The sequence below is a fragment of the Drosophila bipectinata genome, chromosome XL, assembly GCF_030179905.1.
Source record: "Drosophila bipectinata strain 14024-0381.07 chromosome XL, DbipHiC1v2, whole genome shotgun sequence".
Lineage (NCBI taxonomy): Eukaryota > Metazoa > Arthropoda > Insecta > Diptera > Drosophilidae > Drosophila > Drosophila bipectinata.
The window spans coordinates 1,332,975-1,345,356 of NC_091734.1; the positions used below are offsets into that span (position 1 = coordinate 1,332,975).

At 36.4% G+C, this 12,382-nt stretch overlaps 2 protein-coding genes and 1 long non-coding RNA gene across 9 annotated transcripts in view; 1 reads left to right on the forward strand and 2 right to left on the reverse strand.

Annotated features, from left to right (window-relative positions):
• The first annotated feature begins 214 nt into the window (after window positions 1–214).
• On the forward strand, window positions 215–602 carry LOC138926465 (uncharacterized). The gene is made up of 2 exons (XR_011443008.1): window positions 215–355; window positions 416–602. It is a non-coding gene; the product is annotated as an uncharacterized lncRNA (long non-coding RNA).
• A 1,283-nt stretch (window positions 603–1,885) lies between these two features.
• CkIalpha (Casein kinase Ialpha) lies at window positions 1,886–6,763 on the reverse strand. 2 transcript variants are annotated; one of them, XM_017232514.3, is made up of 4 exons: window positions 6,345–6,763; window positions 4,904–5,072; window positions 4,067–4,841; window positions 1,886–3,439 (listed from the first exon to the last, which is right to left on the reverse strand). In XM_017232514.3, the coding sequence occupies exons 2-4, from the start codon at window positions 4,980–4,982 to the stop codon at window positions 3,280–3,282; spliced, it is 1,014 nt and encodes a 337-aa protein (XP_017088003.1). In that variant the 5' UTR covers window positions 4,983–5,072; window positions 6,345–6,763; the 3' UTR covers window positions 1,886–3,279. The 2 variants fall into 2 exon arrangements, with proteins under 2 accessions (XP_017088003.1, XP_070132834.1); XM_070276733.1 differs by lacking the exon at window positions 6,345–6,763 and adding an exon at window positions 5,141–5,162.
• A 473-nt stretch (window positions 6,764–7,236) lies between these two features.
• Tomosyn (syntaxin-binding protein tomosyn) overlaps window positions 7,237–12,382 on the reverse strand; it is a 29,786-nt gene continuing 24,640 nt past the window's right edge. For all 6 annotated transcript variants that reach the window (XM_017232520.3, XM_017232519.3, XM_017232515.3 and 3 more), the window contains 6 exons: window positions 11,852–12,322; window positions 11,679–11,787; window positions 11,525–11,611; window positions 11,355–11,450; window positions 11,155–11,279; window positions 7,237–7,607 (listed from right to left, as the gene is read on the reverse strand). In XM_017232520.3, the coding sequence (XP_017088009.2) occupies window positions 7,351–7,607; window positions 11,155–11,279; window positions 11,355–11,450; window positions 11,525–11,611; window positions 11,679–11,787; window positions 11,852–12,322 (1,145 nt within the window). In that variant the 3' untranslated portion in view covers window positions 7,237–7,350. The remainder of the gene's footprint in view (window positions 7,608–11,154; window positions 11,280–11,354; window positions 11,451–11,524; window positions 11,612–11,678; window positions 11,788–11,851; window positions 12,323–12,382) is intronic.

Sequence of the window (12,382 nt, forward strand, 5' to 3'; positions counted from 1 at the left end):
CGATAGTTGGCCAACATCGATGTTCAATCGCGACTATCGCTGTTTTTGGCCCGTCACTATCCAGCTGTTGTGTTCGATAGTTAATACTAGATATTTGTTACAGTGCTGTAAAACTGAAAAACAGTGTTATGAAAGTGGGAAAATGGTGTTGGAAAGAAATGACTCATTTTTTAGGTTAAGTTTTTGAAAAAGTATTTTTTTTTAAACTGTTTCTATGACTGATGTTTGCAGATTCTTTGAATAAGAGTTTCTTTATATGGGAACTCCCAAAAATAAACCTTTGTAGAATAAGTCAAGGATGTAGGCCCTAGAAATAACCAAGACTAGGATGAAAACTATTTGGCTTATTTTCCAGGTAAATATTTGGGTTTTAACAAAAAAGAAACAACTTTTAATATTATACAAAAATTCACAGGTGTTGATTTGGGATGCAACAATGACTTCTGGAACCTAAAAAGTCTAAAACCTAATCGGAGAAGAATTCTACCTGAAGAAAAAGCAGAATTTTACCTTCAACAGAGCTCCAGAGCTGTATACTATTTTTAAACTTTTACAAAAGCAGTTAAATAAAGAATTTTTAGCTGTTACTAGCCACTTGAATATATATATGTATATATATCAATTGTGTGACGTGACCGCATCACACATCCCTGTCATTCTTTCTTATCGACACAGCAAGTTGGCCTTCCAATCAGCGACCACTGCCGCCTGACCGAAAGGGAGTGCATCGTAGTTATTGAGGGGCACGTAAAAAATAAAAAAAAATATATATATATATAGTATATGTTTATATATATAAACAGAAAATCATTGCATACAGACTGACGGCGGACGTGTCATTATTAGACGACAATGAATAAACAAAGAAATGAATCTATTTCACAAGCGAATTGTGCAGAAGGCGCCAGAAGAAGCCAGTAAAGGGGGAAGAACGTCTTCAAGCTCTCAAGAAAATAAAAAAAAATTGTAGAGATCATTTTTGCAGAGCTGGCTGTTAAAATAAAAGTTAAATTATATATTTCAAGTTTTTTTTTGTTAAAATTAGTAGATTTTGTTTAAAAACCCATGATAAAAAATACTTAAAGATGCAATTAGTGTTTAATTAAATTTTTTTCAAGTTTTCTAACTACTTTTCTAATTTTTTCAATAATTTTTTTCAAAAAATAAAGCAAAAATACTACATTTCTATATACATTTCTACACAAAGTCTACACAAAGTTCTAAATTTAAGTTCTAAGTTCTAAATTCTAAATAAAATTTCAAGTATTTATTTTAATTATGATTATATTTTATTTTTTATTCAAATTTAAGGGTAAAAGAATAAGAATTTTTGATAATTTTAATTGATAAAAAAAATCAAATTTCGATAACTTTATTTTTTAAATTATTACTTTGTTTGAAATAACTTTTTACTTAATTTTTTTTTTTATAAATATGTTTGGAAAATTAAGACCAATAAAAATTAAGTAATTAAGTTTTTCATTTCCTTTTCCAAAAACTTTATAAAATATACAAGAAACTATACTTAGTACAAACCTAAACTAATGTTTTTAATAATATAACTAAAGTTATATTCAAAATAGAAATATAAAACAATTTAAATGGAAGACCGAAAATTGTTAATTTTCACTTTCCAAATGAGAAAAAATTAAGAAATTGTAAAAACAATAGAAACTAAATTAAGGAAAATAATTTAAAAAAAAAGAGAAAAAAACATTAAAATCAGCAAAATAAGTGCAATAAAAAAATAAACTTGTCAGATAAGTATATATAAGATATTTATATTTTAAAATATTAAACCAACCCCTCTCTCTCTCTCGCGCACCCAACACCGCACATCGCCCCGTCTCTGTCTACATGAAGAAAGCGAGCATTGGAGTCGAAATTTAATTTCAACATATTTATTGATGTAATTCAAAAAATTAAATATAAGTTATGTTTATAATTATTACTGCTTACTATGCAAAATTACTTTGCAGTTTTGCGTTCTGTTTTTTTTTGTTTTTTTTTCATGTTTTTGTGTTGTTTTTTTTCCTTTTCTTCCTCGATTGTATTTATTATTATTATTTATTTATTTATTTATTTGTTTGCATTATTCTCTTGTTGCTTTTGTTTCTGGTTTTTGTTGTTGTTTTTGTTGTATTTTATTACTTCTTCCCCCCATCTCTAAGTTGGCTTTTTGCTTTCGTGTTTCGCTTTTTATCATTATTCTGCTCATCCGCAAATCTGCACATCTTTTTTTTTTTGAGTGTTTTTTATTAAATTTTTTTTATTGTTTAATTGTGTTTTTTTTTGTTTCGTTTCTTATTTATTCCAATTTAATTAGTTTTGCAGAGCTTTTCGGGTCTCTCGGTTCGTAATTAAGCATTGGATTCTTCGATCTGATGGATATATATTCATACATATATGGTGTTTATTCGCTTATATATATACATACATATACATATCCTTATACATATATATATGTATTTATATATATATATAATATATATGGGTTGTTTAGTGTTCTTCCTCCTCCTCCTTCTTCTCATTATCCTTCTTTTATTTTTCTTTCTTTCTTTTACTTTACTTATTCTCCTTATCAGCATTACCGTTATTATTTTCTTGTAATTTATTAGGCTAAGGTTTTCATTTTAAATTTTGTTTTTCTTTCTCGTGATTTTTTTTTTATAATTTTTTTTTTTTTATTACTTTTTGTGGACAATGATGATTTGAGAGTGTGTGTGTGTGTGTGTGAGAGTGAGTGGGTGTTGGTTGGTTGGGTGAGTGGGTGGGTGGGTGGTCGAGTGGGCGAGTATGAATTAAGTGAACGATTTGTGGTGTGAATTGAAATTACAATTTTTTTTTTTCTTAACTTTTGAAATTTTTCTTCAAATTTTGAGTCATTTTCTAAAATTCACACCTAACGGGGGTTCTTCTTCTTCTTTTTTTTGTAATTATTTTCATGGTTTTTTTTTTGCTTTTTTTTGTTGCTGTTGCTGATGTAGTTGCTCTGTTTTTTTTTCTTCTTTTTTTTTTTGTGGTTTCTTCTTACTAGCTTAGTATTGAATTTCAATTAATATTAAGAAACATCCTATCATCCCGCACGATGTTAATTCATTCCTTTTCTGTTTTTTTCTTCTTTTTTTCATTCAGTATCCGGCTTTTACGACTTCTATCCCACCGTTATCGTCCTCCTCCTCCTCCTCCTCCTACTACTACTCCGTCGTCTTCTGTAGCGTCCGGCACATTCGTCCTTGTGCTCGAACGGACGGGCGTCCCCCCTCCAGTCCATCGTCCTTAGTCTGCGATCAGGGGCTTGCCGTTCTGCTTCTCCTTGTCCTTGTCCAATTGCTCCAAGAGTATAGCTGGATTCGGCTGACCCTGGTGGGTCTTCTGCTTCAGCATTGTCCAGTCGTAGATGTAGTCATACTGGTGGTTCAGTGTCCTAAACAGTATGCTGTTTGGTGGAGAACGGATAACATTAGTACATGTCTGAACATGTTTGAACATGATTGGTGTCTGCTTGCCAGTGTTGTTGTTAGCCATAGCCATGACATATGATCGAAGTGCACAAAAAATGAACCAAATTCAAGCCAATAACATGCTTTTTTTTAACAAAAATGTCTTAAAATTAAGACTTTAATGATGAAATTTGTGAAATAAAAATAAAAAGTCATCCACAGCCCATTAACATGCTTGAGATGAGCAATCTTAGAAGGTGCTTTTAAAATATAATTTTAATTTTTAAATCGAACCTAGAATTTTGAAATTTTTTAATCAAAACTGTTATAAAATTGTTATATTTTAAGAAAAACATAAATTATTTAGATAGAAAATTCAAACAATATAAGAAATTCAATTAAAATCATATACTTTTTAAGAAAAACTACAAAATATACTATAAATACTACTTTTTAAAATCTAAAATCATATAATTTTAAAATACTACTTTTTAAAAAACAAAAACTAAAAACAAATACTAAAAAACATGCATTGAAAGTCATAATTTTGATAATTTTGATGAAATGTATGAATAGTATTTTTTAAAAAATACTAGAAAAAATACTAAAAAACTACCACTTACCGGAACAATTGGCGTAGGTACATATAGTCCGGCTGCTCCTCGAAGCGCAGGCTACGACAATAGTTCAAATACATGGAGAACTCGGCCGGCGAGCCCTTGCACAGGACCTCAATGGGCGTCGACATCTTCTTCTCGGAGATCTTCTCGTACTTCTGTTGCTTGGTATTGGCCTTCATGCCCTGCCATGGCAGGACGCCCCGATTAAAGTACATCATCACATACCCCAATGATTCCATATCGTCGCGACGTGATTGTTCAATCCCCAAATGGGCATTAATCGAGGCATAGCGGGCGGTGCCGGTAAGGTTCTTATCCTCACGGTACAGGATGTGGTGGCGCGTGTGCGGATCACGGAACTTCTTCGCCAGTCCAAAATCGATCAGGAATAGCTTGTTGCAATGCCGACCGATGCCCATGAGAAAGTTATCGGGCTTTATGTCGCGATGAATGAAGCACTTGAGATGGATATACTCCAAACGTCCGATCATCTGATCCACCAGCATCAGCACCGTCTTAATGGTGAAGTGGCGTGTACAAAAATTGAATAGATCCTCCAGCGACGGACCCAGCAGATCCATCACCAGTGTATTGAAGTTCTTCTCCTTGCCGTGATGACGGATCCGTGGAAAGCCGACGCCTCCGCTCAAAATGCGATACAACTTGGCCTCGTACAGCAGCTGGGGATGACGGGCATGGGCGCTCTCCATCTTAATGGCCACCTCCTCGCCGCTCTGGATGCTCATACCCAGATAGATATCACCAAACGAACCGCTACCTATAAGTTATAGTTTTAAATTATAGAACTATAGATATATATTAGTGTTTAAAATATCATACCAATCTTCCTGATGACACGGTACTTGCCACCGACGATTATCTCGGGGCGGCTCTCCTTTAATATCCGAATCTTGTCCATCTTGGCTGGCTGCTCAGCTGCTCCTCCGCTGCCCGTTGGCTGGTCCGTTGAAGCACTGCTTTCCTAAGATATCACTCGGTGTGGAAGAAACTGCAAGTATAGACATGTATTATTATTTTTTTTTTTGGAAAATGTTTATAAATCGACAGATGACACACCAGCTGTTTTGGATGGGAGTTATGTTTTGAATTTTAAGAAAAATATATAGAATTACATTCAGGTTGAGTGAGTTTTGACTGGTTTCTGGGGTTTACAGATTGTGAAATAGATCTCAGGGTCAACTCTTTAAAAAACCTAAAATAATACTACTAGGAACTAGGAAACCAAGGTGGAGATATAGTTCCTCTAGCTCCCAACTCTTAGTAACTCTATCTGAAAGGTTTCCTATGAGACCACCACCTTATAGACCTTAGATCACTAAAAATTAACAAAAATTTAACTTAATTTTAAAGCCTTAAATAATAAACTATCTATAAACTTCTATAAACCTATTATAAAAAATATTATTTCTTTTTTTTTTCCACCAGCTGAGATACAAAAAAAAAAAAAAAAAAAAAAGCTGTTTGGTCTGTACTTTCTTTTCACCTTCTGCTTCTTCTCTTTCTTGTTTTACCTCTTCTTCTTCTTCTTCGTCTTATTCGTTGTCGTTGTCTGCTATCTGCATTTGTTTTGTTTTTTTTTTGTTTCTGTTCGTATTTCCCTCCCGACACTTGCACTGTTTTTTAATGTTTTTGGTTTAATAATTTTTAAATTATTTGTAAAGCCTATTGCGATGAGAGGGGGACGGGGGGGAGGGGGGGGCTATTTCCCAAATAAACATAGACAGACATCGATAAACGATAGACGGTAGACAGGTACTACTCCTGGTGGTGGTCACCCCCAACACTCTCTTCCCCCCCCCCACCAATTTGCTTCCTCTTCCACTGTTTCTGCCTCGTCTTCTTCTTCTTCTTCTTGTTCATCATCATCTTTGTGGGCTCCCCACTTTACCCCGTTGGAATGCATACATTCACACACACACACATACACACATACTAATGCCAATATGACGCACACATGAACCAATACCAATACACAGGTACACACACACACCGATGCACTAACAGTTGCACCTTACAAATGTTTTACACAAAAGAAAATTTCAAACCACACGCACACACCCTTACTGCCCCCCCACACTCAACACACACAAACACACATGAACGAACTGGCGCTCAACGAGACACGCACACATACACACATACACGTCCGCATATTTAGCACGCATTTTGGAAAAAAAAAAAAAAATGAAACACGAAATCCTCATTGTGATGCGATTTCCCAATTTCCCCCGATTTTTTTCGCCCCCAGAAATTCTCTTACCAGAAGCGTACGAGTATAACCGTTTCGTTTCTCAATTTCTTTTGTTTTTTCAGCAGTTGGAATATCGCCGTGCTGGGTGTTTTCTCAAGGTCTCAAAAAATTTTTTACAATACGCTGGTGCTGGTTGCTGCTGCTGCTTGGCCGAGAGAGTGGAGAAAAAAAAAAACGCACGAACGAACGAAAAACGAAACGGGGAAAAATTTCGTCGCACGGATCCGCTCGAATCACTGCCTTTCAATCGAATATTATTATTATTATTATTGTACGATGGACACACTTGCACTTGGTCTTTTTGCACGCGCGTACAACGGAAAAAAAGAGTGGAAATATATGTATTTTATTAACTAAAATAAAATGGTTAGACTCTCCAGCAAAAATGCTTTTGCTTGACAGTAGTGGTGGGCCCTCACTAATGGTGACAGATGGCCTAACCAACCGATAGGCTGCAGTGTTGTAAAAGTCTGACTCAAATTTTATCGATATTTGTGAAAAAAAATAAATACTACTTTTCAAGCTTACTTTGTTTATTTAAAGCTCGGATATTATTATAAATAAATAAACAAATAAACAAAATTTGATTTAAAGTATCTTTCTGTCTTCTTAGATATATTTTCCAGCAAGAAGTTGAATCAAGCTGCCGCCATTTTCCAGCACTATCGCCTTGCCCGTTCGAGTTGGAAGAAATAATCCAATTGGAAGGATGTTGGTTCCTTCCAGACTTTCAAATTAAACTAGTTTTAAGTTTTTTTGTTATTTTTTGGTCTATATATTTTTATTAAAAACAGTTTTTTTGTTGGTTTTTTTATGTTTTCATTTTTTTGTTGTTGTTTTTGTGGATTTTCGGCGTTTTTGTTGTTTTTTTTTTGTTGGTTTTCAGTTTTTGTAAATAACGTGACGACTTGAAAACAGAAATTAAATAAGTGTACTTTACTCGTAATGTAGTAGAAAGTGTTATAAAAGCAATATTACAATAACTGTGGTAGAATTGGCTCCTAAAATAGATATTTTACAACTGATACCACTTCTTGTCTTTATATTTAAGCATTAATTGATGCGCAGTGCCGCTGAAATCTTGAGCAGTGTTGGCCATGCGCTCGGCGCGCTCCTCCAGCAAATTCAGCTTCTCCCCGCGCTCCATCGCCAGCTGATGGGCCCGGGATATCTCCGAGGCGGCCGTCGATGCCCTCTGGCCCAGCTGCTCCAAATTGGGTCCGGGTATGTGCCGGGCCACCGATCTATTAGCCTTCCCGCTCTGCTCGCCAACTGTGGAAACCAAAAAAGGGTTAATATTCATTTCACTTCAATATTAAAAAAAGGAACCTTCTTAGAAAACATTTAGAATCGGATAGATATATAGAGAATCGATCCACAAATCGATTGAGGTATTCCTTATATGAATCGGATAGAAATTGCCAAAGATATGCACATCGGAAGGTGTCATATAGGGAAATCCTGGATTTTACAAGGGGTGGCCCAGGAAAAAGGGGAAAAAAATCGAAAAAATATTTTGTATCCAGGTTTTGATGTAGATTGGTGGAGAATCGATCCACAAATCGATTGAGGTATTCCTTTCAAGAATCGGATAGAAATTGCCAGAGATATGGGCATCGGAAGGTGTCATATATGGAAATCCTGGATTTTACAAGGGGTGGCCCAGGAAAAAGGGGAAAAAAATCGAAAAAATATTTTGTATCCAGGTTTTGATGTAGATTGATGGAGAATCGATCCACGAATCGATTAAGGTATTCCTTTTAGGAATCGGAGAGAAATTGCCAGAGATATGGGCATCGGTAGGTGTCATATATGGAAATCCTGATTTTACAAGGGGTGGCCCAGGAAAAAGGGGAAAAAAATCGAAAAAATATTTTGTATCCAGGTTTTGATGTAGATTGATGGAGAATCGATCCACGAATCGATTGAGGTATTCCTTTTAGGAATCGGAGAGAAATTGCCAGAGATATGGGCATCGGTAGGTGTCATATATGGAAATCCTGATTTTACAAGGGGTGGCCCAGGAAAAAGGGGAAAAAAATCGAAAAAATATTTTGTATCCAGGTTTTGATGTAGATTGATGGAGAATCGATCCACGAATCGATTGAGGTATTCCTTTTAGGAATCGGAGAGAAATTGCCAGAGATATGGGCATCGGTAGGTGTCATATATGGAAATCCTGGATTTTACAAGGGGTGGCCCAGGAAAAAGGGGAAAAAAATCGAAAAAATATTTTGTATCCAGGTTTTGATGTAGATTGATGGAGAATCGATCCACGAATCGATTGAGGTATTCCTTTTAGGAATCGGAGAGAAATTGCCAGAGATATGGGCATCGGTAGGTGTCATATATGGAAATCCTGATTTTACAAGGGGTGGCCCAGGAAAAAGGGGAAAAAAATCGAAAAAATATTTTGTATCCAGGTTTTGATGTAGATTGATGGAGAATCGATCCACGAATCGATTGAGGTATTCCTTTTAGGAATCGGAGAGAAATTGCCAGAGATATGGGCATCGGTAGGTGTCATATATGGAAATCCTGGATTTTACAAGGGGTGGCCCAGGAAAAAGGGGAAAAAAATCGAAAAAATATTTTGTATCCAGGTTTTGATGTAGATTGATGGAGAATCGATCCACGAATCGATTAAGGTATTCCCTTTGAGAATCGGATAGAAATTGCCAGAGATATGGGCATCGGTAGGTGTCATATATGGAAATCCTGGATTTTACAAGGGGTGGCCCAGGAAAAAGGGGAAAAAATCGAAAAAATATTTTGTATCCAGGTTTTGATGTAGATTGATGGAGAATCGATCCACGAATCGATTAAGGTATTCCCTTTGAGAATCGGATAGAAATTGCCAGAGATATGGGCATCGGAAGGTGTCCTATATGGAAATCCTGGATTTTACAAGGGGTGCCCCAGGAAAAAGTGGAAAAAAATCGAAAAAATATTTTGTAACCAGGTTTTGATGCAGATTGGTGGAGAATCGATCCACGAATCGATTAAGGTATTCCTTTTAGGAATCGGATAGAAATTGCCAGAGATATGCACATCGGAAGGTGTCCTATATGGAAATCCTGGATTTTACAAGGGGTGGCCCAGGAAAAAGGGGGAAAAAATCGAAAAAATATTTTGTGTCCAGGTTTTGATGTAGATTGGTGGAGAATCGATCCACGAATCGATTAAGGTATTCCTTTCAAGAATCGGATAGAAATTGCCAGAGATATGCACATCGGAAGGTGTCCTATATGGAAATCCTGGATTTTACAAGGGGTGGCCCAGGAAAAAGTGGAAAAAAATCGAAAAAATATTTTGTGTCCAGGTTTTGATGTAGATTGGTGGAGAATCGATCCACGAATCGATTAAGGTATTCCTTTTAGGAATCGGAGAGAAATTGCCAGAGATATGGGCATCGGTAGGTGTCATATATGGAAATCCTGATTTTACAAGGGGTGGCCCAGGAAAAAGGGGAAAAAAATCGAAAAAATATTTTGTATCCAGGTTTTGATGTAGATTGATGGAGAATCGATCCACGAATCGATTGAGGTATTCCTTTTAGGAATCGGAGAGAAATTGCCAGAGATATGGGCATCGGAAGGTGTCATATATGGAAATCCTGGATTTTACAAGGGGTGGCCCAGGAAAATAGGGAAAAAAATTGAAAAAATATTTTGTATCCAGGTTTTGATGTAGATTGGTGGGGAATTTATCCACGAATCGATTAAGGTATTCCTTATATGAATCGGATAGAAAATGCCAAAGATATGCACATCGGAAGGTGTCCTATATGGAAATCCTGGATTTTACAAGGGGTGGCCCAGGAAAATAGGGAAAAAAATTGAAAAAATATTTTGTATCCAGGTTTTGATGCAGATTGGTGGGGAATTTATCCACGAATCGATTAAGGTATTCCTTTCGAAAATCGGATAGAAAATGCCAAAGATATGCACATCGGAAGGTGTCCTATATGGAAATCCTGGATTTTACAAGGGGTGGCCCAGGAAAATAGGGAAAAAAATTGAAAAAATATTTTGTATCCAGGTTTTGATGTAGATTGGTGGAGAATCGATCCACGAATTGATTAAGGTATTCCTTTTAGGAATCGGATAGAAATTGCCAGAGATATGGGCATCGGAAGGTGTCATACATGGAAATCCTGGATTTTACAAGGGGTGGCCCAGGAAAATAGGGAAAAAAATTGAAAAAATATTTTGTATCCAGGTTTTGATGTAGATTGGTGGAGAATCGATCCACGAATCGATTAAGGTATTCCTTATATGAATCGGATAGAAAATGCCAAAGATATGCACATCGGAAGGTGTCCTATATGGAAATCCTGGATTTTACAAGGGGTGGCCCAGGAAAATAGGGAAAAAAATTGAAAAAATATTTTGTATCCAGGTTTTGATGCAGATTGGTGGGGAATTTATCCACGAATCGATTAAGGTATTCCTTTCGAAAATCGGATAGAAAATGCCAAAGATATGCACATCGGAAGGTGTCCTATATGGAAATCCTGGATTTTACAAGGGGTGGCCCAGGAAAAAGGGGAAAAAAATCGAAAAAATATTTTGTATCCAGGTTTTGATGTAGATTGGCGGAGAATCGATCCACGAATCGATTAAGGTATTCCTTTTAAGAATCGGATAGAAATTGCCAGAGATATGGGCATCGGAAGGTGTCATATATGGAAATCCTGGATTTTACAAGGGGTGGCCCAGGAAAAAGGGGGAAAAAAATAAAAAAAATTTTGGAAATGACCAATCCTATCTCAAGTTTTCTAGTAAAGAAGGTCCCTTTTGAAAAACCAAAAACTTACAAAGCTCCTCACGATCCAGGAGCTTGGCGCCGCCGCCAAATAGGCCCTTGAAGAAACCCTCCTTCGGCTGTTCGGGCATTTCCTGTACCGTATATAGTTCACCCATCATCTCCAAAATAAATTGACTTGAAAATAGAACAAATAAGAGTTGAAAGTTGAAAAAAGACCAAAACTAATATCAACTAATACCGAAAACCTACCAAAATTCCGATGATATCGTGAATTTTTGAATTTCGGTGGGCGATGCCATGTACAATCCATGACCTTTATGACTAAAGCAAAATATTTTTGATATTCTATAAGGGAGATAGAAGGATAATAGTTAAGAAATATATAGTTAAAATATAATAGTAAGAGATATAGAACGTACTGATTTGTATCTTCATGAACAATGATCTGTTGACCCCATATCGAAAGCATTGGATCCACAATTCCCTGTTTACATTTTGTTTGAAAACTAAATATAAAAAATTATTAAAATATATTAAAAAGATTATATGATTAGTTAATAATTAAATGCTAACCTTAAGTCCATAAGCGGTAAGAAATCAGTATCCAATAACAGTTTTAGACTAGGAAGACTATGTACCATTAAATGGCCATTCGAAAGATAGGTTGCTAAGCAAGAGCCATCTAAAATTAAAAAATAATTAAAGAATTAATATTATATGATAAAAAATAGTCATGTTAGAATTACCTTTCATCGTGATAGTTTCTGCCTTGACTGCAAAATCCATTTCCGATAATTGTATGCGATTGATGCAGCACTGGTTGGCCACATCGAAGACTTTTGTTTGCTTCTCGCTGGCGATAACGATGTATTGTCGATCGGTGAGGGTTTCCAGGCCGGTGCTGACGCTGCCGCTGATACCGCTGCTGCTGGCGCTGCTGCTGCTCATACCGCCGCCGCCGCCACCAATGCCACTGCTACTGCCGCCACCAATGGGTGTCGCACCAGCCGCTCCTCCTGCTGATGGGCCACCGGTGGCACTGCCACCACCGACACCACCACCAGCGCTGGCACCTCCAGTGGCGCCACCACCGGCACCAGCTCCACCAGCGGACGCACCACCCGCCGAACCGCCGGCCACCGAAGTGTTTGATATTGTATTGGCAGTTGTCGGTGTAAAAGTGGGACTGGTGCGGCTGCTGCTCTTTGTAGGTGTACCTATATATTATATATTATATATAATTAATTAATTAATTTGATTACATTTAAGTTAAAAGA